We start from the raw sequence: 10635 nt of genomic DNA on the forward strand, positions 1-10635 counted from the left end.
TTTTTATTTGACTCTTTCTCATTTTGCCGTGTAAGTTTTTGAAATGGCCTAAATATTTCCATATCATCGTTATAATGTGTATATTATTAGTATGTACAATTTGTCTTTTTATAAGTCTTTGATTTTTAATTTGGTCAATTACTCTTTCCTATGAGACCATGTAAGTTTTTTGAAAAAACTCTCATTATAATATTTTTTAAATTTATTTATTATTGCATTATTAGCTAAAACCAATTATATATAACTCACTATTATATTAAATAAATTAAACAACCCAGAACTAAACAAAATACGATTAAATTACATTTGATATTTCTAAACAAATTCTAATTTAATTAAGTTGCGTATTTTTTACAAATTCTAAACAAATAATAAAATATATATCATTCATAAATATTTTTCAATAAATTTTACCGTGCATTAAACAGATTAACGACTAGTTATTAATAACATTAATTATCCCCGTGAAAATCTAAAAAATAAATATACGCTAAGTAGTATATATGTATAAAACATCACTATCCCCAGCTTCACACGTCTGCATACCCAGTCATGTCTGCATACCCAATGCTTCTGCGTCTGGTTGGGAAAATTGTGAACAGAAAGCTTGACAATATCCCAGCTCCTAAAGGCAAATTCATCATCAATGCATTCTCATCAGCTCCAGCTCCAGGAAAGAAACAACTTTGCACATTGGAGTTGCTAAGAGCAAATACCGTGAACACCAACAACGATACAAAGGCATGAACAAAATCTATGAAGCTGAGTTTGAACCTGTTCATGTCCTGATGATCACGATCAATATTGTAGTTGAATAAGTAAAGGCCTTTGAACGTGGCGATTCCGTATAAAAGCTTTCCGTCCTTGTTGATGAAGCTATCGGTGAATGTGGATAACAAGCAAAAGATGGCACAAAATACAATGATGCATGCAGTGAGGCACTTGTTGGAAAGCTGGCAAGAGCCATTGTTGGAGAATGAAGGTGTGAGTGCTTGAAATACAAGGACAGTGCCATTTGGTAGAAGGTTAGCAAGGTTGGCTACACTGGCTAGAGTCTTGTGGACAGGATGGTTTGAGCCATGGTTTGGCAGTGGCCCTGGTGGGTGTGTTTGTGAAAAAGATGGTTCAGCCATAGAGGAAGAGAATTGTGGATTAATTAGCTTTGTATATATGTTGGATATATATATATATATATATACACATACATACATGATTTTGGTTCATGCATGCTTTATAAGAAGTTAGGAGTTAGGAGTTTGGATGGTATGTGCCTAAGCTTTTGGACATGCCAAACATGTGGTGTTAAGTGGCCTTTTTAAGAGGGATAGCGTCATGAACTCTTATTTTGGCTTAATTTGTATGCCTTACGAAACACAAATGAAATATGAGTCATGCATTAACACATGAAGGAAAGCAATTTGTTTGCTTGTTCCTTTTTTTCTCCCTAGACTTTACATCATCATCATGGATGGCCCTCCCTAATTATTTTGGTGTAATTGATAAGGACATAATTATTGCTCAATTTTTTTATTTACTTAATATCCATTGTGCTATGATGGCATCATTCAGATTTCTTCAACTTCTTACCAAATTTGCACAATAGCTGAAAAAAAAAAAAAAACCATGAAAAGTGATGGCCTTTTTGCCAAAGCTAATTTATTAGAAGTTAGGCTTTAATTAGTTTAACATGTGTCGTGACACATTTTCAAAAAAAATTTGATTTTCCTATCAAAATTTTTTTTTCTTCAATTCGATTGAAAATCTTGATGGAATTGGCAAAGTGCTTGTTACCAAAATTTATATAGTACAAGACTGCGTTTAAAACTAAAGGGGGACATTGCAATAGTGTAGTGTATATATATATATATATATATATATATATACTTAAGGTGAAAAAGTACAATTTACTTAAAATGATATTTAAACCTTAAATTTTTTATTGGGTTGTATTTATTTAAAAGGTAAAATACTATTTTAGTTCCTAAACTTTATCAAAAGTTAATTTTAATATGTCTTTGAACTATAAAAAATTATTTTTTTCATCCTTTAACTTTGTAAAAAGTTTTTTTAGTAGTTTTGAGACAAAAATATGGATGAAAAAGAACTTTTTTCTATAGTTTAAGGATGAAAAAAAAAATTGATAAAATTTAATGACAAAAGGTAAAATATTTTCAATAGTTTAAGGATACAAATTCAATTTTCAATAGTTTAAGAATGAAAATTTTAATTTTTAAAGTTTATGGACAAAAAAAAATTAGAGACCAAAATAATGTTTTACCCTTATTTAAAGTTTTACAAAATAAATACCATTAAAAGTTAGGCAAAAAATACAGACAAAAATGTTGACTCCAAAAATGTATTGGTTGACAGTTGATGACACCAAAAAAATTTTATTTATCAGTCAAAAGTTGACGTTTAGATTTTAGGTGTAACAATTTAATTACCGCATCCTATCTACGCAAAAAAAAAAAAAAAAAAAAAAAAAAAAAAAAAAAAAGGGGTTTTTCACGACAACATATTATTTTTAGCTTCAACTTTTAGTTGATGCCAAAACTAACTTTTTTTGTTGTGTACGGACAGGATGTACTGTTTCTCTTAATTGCCTGACCAACACCATTTGGCTTTAGCTTAACAAAAAATATTCTTACAATTCAAGACCTTTTCTTTTCAAAAAGACTCGCCAATGAATCTCAAAGGGAGAACAATGTACAACAATGAAGAATTGTGTTAGCTTAAAGTTCAGATGCATTTCTGCTCTCCATATGGGATTCAATACCCAAATAAATAAATTCAATTGACAAAGTGAGTTGAAGGTTCTTCCATTGGCAAACCCCCTCATGGCCAATCTTTTATAGGTACCTAGCTGATGTCCTTGAATATTTTTGTTTGCAAATTTGACTGTATCCCTTCAAATTTTAACTGGTACAAAGAGGAACTTTTTTATGTAAGTGAGTGAAGTAATTGGTAAAAAAAAAAAAAAAAGATATAGAATAAAGTTATGATGCATCAAAAGAAAATTGGTATCAAGACTAACTGTAATATTTGCATTGAAGAACAATGATGGGAATGTTACTCTTTCCCAGTTTGGATTATACAATGGAATCCTTATAATCGAGTAGGGGCATATAAACTGGACATCTATACAATGCTTCCATTTTGTTACACTGAATATGCCTATTATAACATTACAGATTCTCTCTTGTTTTCCTAAGTCATCAACAATCAGATGGACTACAGAAGAAACCCAATTCTCAAATGGTTTGCTAAATATCTTGTCTACTCCCAATGCCATGAAGTCAGATAATTGATGTCACTACCAGAGCCTAATAATGTGCATGACTTATAAACTTTTATATGATGATCTCTAAGAGAATTTCTAGCTGAAATGTTCATGCTTTTGGAAATCGATGTTAATGGAGTTATCCTTAAGATTGTCCTGGTGTATTCTGGTCCTCATAAGACAATGTGTATAGGCATCAAATTATATGAATGCCGTCATTCTTTCCCCATTTATGTTAGCTTTCAAATGAAGTTGTGAACTGGGTTTAAACTTATGACCTCTTGAAGAGTGAATGTGAATTGGAAAGCTATGAGGTTTAGAATCTTAATAGTAATTACATATGGTACGCTAAGCATCATTAATGATGCTATACGGCAACAGATGGATTTCTACTGTCATGGAGGCCTCAGTTTACCTCGTTGAGCGTGGGTTCATAGTTGTCTGTATTTCTTCAAGTGTTTGCCCCTTTGTCTCTGATACTAGCTTTGCGACAAATAGAACAGTTAAGCCTGATATGCTTGCAAATATGAAAAATGTCCCTGATAAGAAGTGGAGTGAAATGTTCACATTAGATAATGGACTGGAAGAAAGAGAGGGCTGGAGAGGATGGGAGAGGTATCACCTGCAGAGCTCCATTCAATTAAGAAGTTGAAAATGTAGGACACAATCCAAGAACTAAACCAGTTTACCAAAGACACTAGGCTTCCAGCTGAACCTTTCATGTTTAAGGGAAATATCTGATATAGCAATCCAACATTAAACAATAATATTTCATAGTAGATTAACTTTATAGTATTTCATTAACAATATACAGAGTTCAGGATTAATGAATTAACTAACCTCTGACATTATAAGCCACGGTATTCCTGCAAGCCCTAATCCAAATGAACCATTATATACCTAAAAGAAGAACAAAATTTTTCAGTATATGAAAAAAAAAAAAAAAAAAAAAAAAAAAAAAAAAAAAAGTTTGACAAAAATGAAAGCCAGAATTCTGCATAAGCATTCATCAGAAATTAACAAGTTCATTCCAGGATGCCTGATGCCCTTTACTCCATATTCTATTTCTAATCAAGGCTGCCCTTGAAAGAAATTGGACAAATACATCTTTGTTTATATTTCTTTGGAGAACAGGGAAAAGTGACTTGCAAGTTTGAATTATGTTACCAATGTGCCAACAAACACCAACACAGGAGTGACCTCTTTCCACAATTGGTAGTCCTGATCATGGAAAAGATAAATTTTAGAAAATGAAATGAGGTGAACTAAGAGTGTCCAAAAGAGAAGAGCATTGAGATTGGAAAGTATTCTAGGAGAAACCTGCAACAAGAATGACAGCCCTGTAATTAAGCAACCTAAGCATGTCCCCACTGCTGAAAGCTGTGTATATGTTAGCAGAAGTTAGTGTGGGCATTTTATTCAAAAAATAGACAAACATGCAAATAGTGCTTCCTAATTGTACCATTAGAAGCGGTTTCCTTCCAGCTTTATCCATTATAAGTACACTCAGTATGGATGTTGGAATCTACAAAGAAGATGTACATTTGTCTCAAATCAAATCAAGTAAAACCGGCTTTGAAATTACAGTTTTTATAAGAACCTGAGCAACAGCCATTGCTGTAGTCCCAACCTCAGTTGAAAAACCTGCAATAAATAAGTGATAAAGTTTTTGTATTATGTTTCCCTAATATTGCTACCCCAATATATGGTGAAATATTTAAGAATCTTTGAATACCAGCTAACTTAAATATAGAACTTGCATAAAATACTATCCCATTAGCACCACCGAATTGCTGCAGTATCATTATCCCCACTCCAACCTGTAATTTTGCACGAGCTGAAGACAAATTAGATGTCATGGAAAGACCACAATACTAGTATTTGTTTGGAACACTCACAATTAGTGAATGGGCATATATCCTCTGGAACAAGTCCAAAAATCTACCCTGTGGAAGTTGTTGAAGGGCCTCTGTGTAATCCTGAAAGAAAAGAAGGCCTATCATTTTATCTTTGCATTTATACCAATGAAACTAAAGTGCAGAATTAGAAATTGGAAATGTGTGTCTTTCTAATTAAAAACAGTTCAAAATTTACTCTAATCTCAGTTGCTTCCTGAAAAATATCAGCATCTTCTCCCCTAAGGTGCCGTAGAGAAGCTTCGTAGTCTTTCTCTTCACCAAACTTTGCCTGTACAAAGTTCACATTCATCATTTAAACAACTCAAGTAGAACTTATATTTTTTCCCTAGTGATAATTGCAAGAATATGCTTCTGTTCTAATATGGTTTTTTATTTGTATTAACACACTTTTGGCTACAAAGCAGCCTGGGTGTTATAGGTGTAACAACAAGATGTAGCTAAATATACTCTTCTGTTTTTATTTATTTAATTATTCATCCTTATAATACATCCAATCACCATGTTAAAATTAATTTCTAAGAGTTAAAAATCGTGACTCACCAGCCATCTTGGAGATTCTGGAATAAAGAATAGACCAACAAGCTGTACTAGACTGGGAATAGTTCCTGCAAATAAAATCCACTAAAAGCTAGTTGATAAAGCTACAATATTCAGCTTTCTACAAGAAAACACTGGACTGAAATTACCTATGAGAGCCAATGTGCGCCAGTTTACAACAGTTCCAATAAAATATGTAAGCGCTAGGCCAACAGAAAGCATGAACTGTAGAGTAATCAATAAATATACACATTAATCATAAATATATTCACTAGAAAAAATTTTTAGTGGTTTTGTCATACCTGATGAGCAGTAGTGAAACCTCCACGAAGCCTTTTGGGTGTTATTTCTGCTATATATACAGGTACCTATTTTTTAATGGAAGAAATATCTTTAGCCAACATATGAATGAGTAATGAAACATAAATTTTGAAGTTGCAACTTGCAACAACTGCTATTACCACATAAGAAAGAACCCCAACCCCGCAGCCTATCAACAGCCTCCCAAGGTCAAGTGACCAAGCACCCTATGAAAAAACCAAAAACTAGTTAACAATATGAATTGACTCCATGAATCTCCTAGAGTTTGATTAATTGAGATGCAATAGTCATTATTCTTGGTTGTTATGAGGCCTTACATCTGTTCATCAAAGATAAAATGAGAAATTGCCATTTATATTTCCTAGGCGAATAGGCAAATGTATAAACATGTGATGTGTGTTAGATGCAAGGTTCCTGAGAAAAAAGATGGCTTCTACAGACCTGATCCATGATATGCTATTTTTCTTGATCTTAAAAGTTAAAGTTCAAAAGTTAGATGTGACAAGTTTTAAGTCTTTCTTTCTCAAGTTGTTCATGGGAGACCTCATGTGTTAATTTGAAAATCAGCATTTTCCTCTTCTGTCAAATGGAGCATAAATGGAACAATGGAATCACATAGGGTTACAAGGAAAACACAAAAAACCTTTGAGAACATTATTGCAAGCCATCCCACGACACAAGATATTTCAGATAATCCCATTGCCTGCCTCACAATCAAAACCAAAATTGAGAAGAACAGATGAGTTAATGAAGATGTTGCACCTAAAATCTTTATATAGACCTAGACATGTAAAGGGGTTTAGCAGAAAATACCCATCTGCGGCCAAGGAGATCTGCTATCTTCCCACTAAATGTTGCACCCAGCATTGCTCCAATTGTCATCACTGACCCAAATACCGAGAACTGCAAATAAGAACGTACAAAAGAATAAAAGAATTTGAAGCAAGAAATAGTTAATTAAATATATAATACCAGTTGAATAAAAATCTAATTCGTTTGAATTAGATGATACAGCTTTTGACCTCAGTGTGACATAAGGTACGGACTTGTATTTCATCATATCAAACAGCTCAAATACATATAGCATTCATCTATTAGTTTAAAAATACCGAATAACAAATTGCTGCATTTAGCTTTGATCTATTCGTTTCAAATACTAACTAATAAATTGCTATTGTCTTACTTTCAAAGTGATAAATCAAGGCCATATAATGCAGTAAAGCACTAAAAAGTGCATTTTAAAGTTCATGGAGCTGCTAATGGAATTTCTTTTATAGAACACTACCTCAATTAACTTTATTCATAACATTATTCAACAAAACAGCTTAACTTAAAGTACTAACTTGTATTTCCTGTGTGATAAGCATGGACAAAGGAAGACACCATCTGAGACCTTGACTCTAAGACCTCCATTACACTCAAACATCTTATTTGGAATTGGAAGAAAAAAACTAAGACCTTCTACTAGCACTCTTGAATGTTACATTACAAATGTGGTCTACAAACTTAAATCCAAAGCAAATTGGACTTCAGAAACTTAAAAAGAAATGCAATGAATGATAGTGAAGCATGAGAGTTTTTTCACAAAGATTAGACTAAATTGCACTTTTAAGTCTTAAAATTTTGCGTTGTTTTTGTCTTAGCCCGTTAAGTCTGAGATTTTTCATTTTGGTTCACTAGTCCACCGAGTTTAATTCTTGTTTCAAAATGGTCCTTCTATCCATCTCTGTGACTGATCTGGTCGTTGAGAGAGAGAGGACATTGTTTTGTTGGTACTTGATGGCCATATCAAGTCATGGACATGGACGGAAATACCATTTTAACAAGGAATCAAAATTAACGGACCAAATTGAAAAATCTCAAACTTAAGAGACCGAGACCAAAATAAAAGCAACTACAAACTTTAAGGATAAAAAATTGTAATTTAGTAATATCCCATTTAAAGTGTCTAAGCTGTGTTATACAATCAAAGGGTCCAATGTAATAGTTACTAAAAGATCTTGTACTTCTGCAGCAGTAAGAAATGCCATAGAGATAGTGCAAAACAAATATCATCATTACTTTCCATTTTTCAAAACAAGTATTACTCACTACCTACCTGTGCCAAAGAGATGCCCAAGTCTTCCATGATTCCAGACATAGCTGGTGACGAATATCCAATCTGTAAAACAAGTCATATCCATTTCTTTAGTTTCAAAATGCCATCCCTCTTTATTTGGATGCTTCATGGCATCTCTTTTGGTTAACAGTAACACAGAAATCCATACTAATGATCTTTTGTGTATGATGAAACATAAGGTACATAGAAATAGGACCCACTATCTGAGGCCCTTTTTATGTATAAAATTGAAAAAGAAAAAGTTTTGCATATGATTGGTTGTAAAATTTGAGCACTTCTTGAATCATAAAATCCAAATTAAAATGTAATTTGTCCAACAGAAAGTTTTCTGAGTTCACTTAAGTTGAATTATGATAGTTGATCTTCTAAATTAGGACTTGGTTAAATGGAATATATTTTCATTTACAAGGCACAGAACTTCAAAAAGTTTTCTACCATATACCAAAAGAACTACATTTAGGTCACACATGGCATTTAGTACATTTACAGCTCCTAAATGATCCAAATGGGACAGGTTGGAAATTCATGAACCCCAACTACTAGAGATAAATTTATTCCATGCTGCAATATATATTTGTGAAATTGAGGAAGGAAAAATCATAAAAGCTCAATTGATCTTGATTAAAATTTATAAAAAAAATTAAATAAAAAAAAAAACATATACATAAACTCGCTATTCCTTTTTGGGCTTTGAAAGAATTATGACAATTATACATGGGGCCAAATATATAATAAATTGGGCCTAAAGTGGGGCTCCAACCATCTAACTGAGCCCAGAATGAAACCCAAAAATGTTAAATAAAATTAATACTAAGATTATAGTAATAGTATAATAATACTCACAGCAGCACCAAAAACATAGGATCCACAAACGGCAATGAAGGTGCTGAACACCACCGTAGCTGTGGCGGTACCGCCACTATTCGCTGCAACATTTCTGCTGCTACTAACGCCATTAGTGTCAAGGTTTTCTTTAGCAAGAAGGGAACTTGTAATGTCTCTGTCTTCTATGTCTTTTCTCTCCATATCCTATTTTCTTTGGAAACAAACAGAACAACTAGAAAGAAGAGCAAGAAAAAAGTCAAAGAACACGTTGGGAGTAAAGTGAAACAACGAGGAACATGCGTTAATATTATATACTATAATGGTTGTTGTACCATAATTTCAGACCATTATTTAATCCACTAGTGGATAAACTATAGGACAAGAGTTAACCTTGATCATAAATTCAATTACAATGTATCCCCTTAATGCTGAGCCTATTGTAACAACTTTAGTACATACGGACTCTACGAACTAGTTTGCTAGACCACTAATTACTATTGAATAGCTAAGTTATACATTAGAGTATTAGCATTGAAGAATGCTAATGCCAAATCTAAGGGAATTTGGAATTTTAAGCACCAAAACCATCTGCATTGGAGAATGCTAAACAGCAGTATTGCAAATTTTTTTGCAATACTGCTACAGTGCAATTCTAAACATAGAATTGCACTGTAGCAAGTATTGTAAAAAAATAATAATATTTTATCTGTCTCTCTCTCCTCTGTCTCTCATCTCTCGTCTCTGTCTCTCATCTCTGTCTCTCCTTCGCTGAACCCAAAAACCAACACCACGGCGAAACAGCCACCCAGCACCATATCACGCTAACCCAAAAACTGAAACAGCCACCCGCACCATTGCAAAGTAGCCACCCAGCACCATATGAAGCCAACCCAAAAATCGAAACAGCCACCCGCAACCCAGCACCATATCACGCCATCAAGCACGGCGAAACCAACATGGCGACGCCATATCACGAATTCGTGATCCACGGATCACAACCATCGAGCACAGCGAAACCCATATCACGAATTCGCAATCCACGACCCACGATCCACGACCGGAGCAGTGTGAGTACGATCTTGTCATGGAGCGAATGAAGTTTTGGGTTTTATTGAAGCCGAGTTGTGAAATTTAGGATTTTTTTGTTTGTGGGTTTTGTTGATTGATGCGTTTTTGGTTGATCTATAAAGTTTTGGGTGTTTGAGTTGATGGGTTATTGTTGGACTATTTCACCACCTCACCGAAAATGAAGGCTCCGGCGGAAGAGAGCTGAAAATGAGAGACGAGAGAGATGGAGAGAAAATATATAATTTTGAGATATATTATTTTAATGAGTAAAAGAGGAAAATAGAAGTTTGGGATGTGAAGGTATTGTAAAATAGTATGATATAAATGATAAAGTGGTTTTTAGAATTGTAAAATAGAGTAGCATTGCAATTTTCCAATGCTAATGCTCTTATGGCATACGCTCTAGCTTAGGGATGGAACTAGGTTAGAGCCCAACCTGATCTTAAGAAAGAAAAAGTTTTAGGTATGCCCTCTAAATTTTATAATTGGGCCCCATTTTCAAAAAGCATGGCCCACCTCTCCTACCATTTTACATTGATCTCATTGTAAGATCATTTGCATTAGTT

At 33.5% G+C, this 10635-nt stretch overlaps 2 protein-coding genes across 4 annotated transcripts; both read right to left on the bottom strand.

Annotated features, from left to right (window-relative positions):
* Positions 1 to 530: 530 nt before the first annotated feature.
* Positions 531 to 1133, bottom strand: LOC126719287 (protein DMP2). Its single transcript, XM_050421857.1, has one exon. It carries the CDS (start codon positions 1131 to 1133, stop codon positions 531 to 533), a length of 603 nt encoding a protein of 200 aa, XP_050277814.1.
* Positions 1134 to 2589: 1456 nt separating this feature from the next.
* On the bottom strand, positions 2590 to 9288 carry LOC126717170 (sugar transporter ERD6-like 5). 3 transcript variants are annotated; one of them, XM_050418582.1, is made up of 19 exons: positions 9020 to 9287; positions 8156 to 8218; positions 6871 to 6960; positions 6701 to 6760; positions 6198 to 6263; positions 6039 to 6104; positions 5886 to 5961; positions 5740 to 5804; positions 5375 to 5467; positions 5179 to 5259; positions 5016 to 5100; positions 4881 to 4924; positions 4743 to 4805; positions 4601 to 4660; positions 4448 to 4501; positions 4121 to 4180; positions 3903 to 4017; positions 3696 to 3819; positions 2590 to 2919 (listed from the first exon to the last, which is right to left on the bottom strand). In XM_050418582.1, the coding sequence occupies exons 1-19, from the start codon at positions 9200 to 9202 to the stop codon at positions 2916 to 2918; spliced, it is 1452 nt and encodes a 483-aa protein (XP_050274539.1). In that variant the 5' UTR covers positions 9203 to 9287; the 3' UTR covers positions 2590 to 2915. The 3 variants fall into 3 exon arrangements, 2 of the variants coding, with proteins under 2 accessions (XP_050274539.1, XP_050274540.1); XM_050418583.1 differs by lacking the exon at positions 6198 to 6263; XR_007652451.1 differs by lacking the exons at positions 2590 to 2919; positions 3696 to 3819 and having other exon boundaries at positions 4000 to 4017; positions 4430 to 4501; positions 9020 to 9288.
* Positions 9289 to 10635: the final 1347 nt, after the last annotated feature.

The sequence above is a fragment of the Quercus robur genome, chromosome 3, assembly GCF_932294415.1.
Source record: "Quercus robur chromosome 3, dhQueRobu3.1, whole genome shotgun sequence".
NCBI lineage: Eukaryota > Viridiplantae > Streptophyta > Magnoliopsida > Fagales > Fagaceae > Quercus > Quercus robur.

Bases quoted from the DNA above. Each gene is read 5' to 3' on its own strand.
- LOC126719287 (XM_050421857.1), bottom strand. From the start codon at position 1,133: ATGGCTGAACCATCTTTTTCACAAACACACCCACCAGGGCCACTGCCA.
- LOC126717170 (XM_050418582.1), bottom strand. From the start codon at position 9,202: ATGGAGAGAAAAGACATAGAAGACAGAGACATTACAAGTTCCCTTCTT. The intron at 5,805-5,885 runs GTAATTTCAGTC...TTTTATTTGCAG, and splicing joins GCGCACATTGGCTCTCATAG to GAACTATTCCCAGTCTAGTA. The intron at 5,468-5,739 runs GTGAGTCACGAT...AACTTTGTACAG, and splicing joins CAGAATCTCCAAGATGGCTG to GCAAAGTTTGGTGAAGAGAA.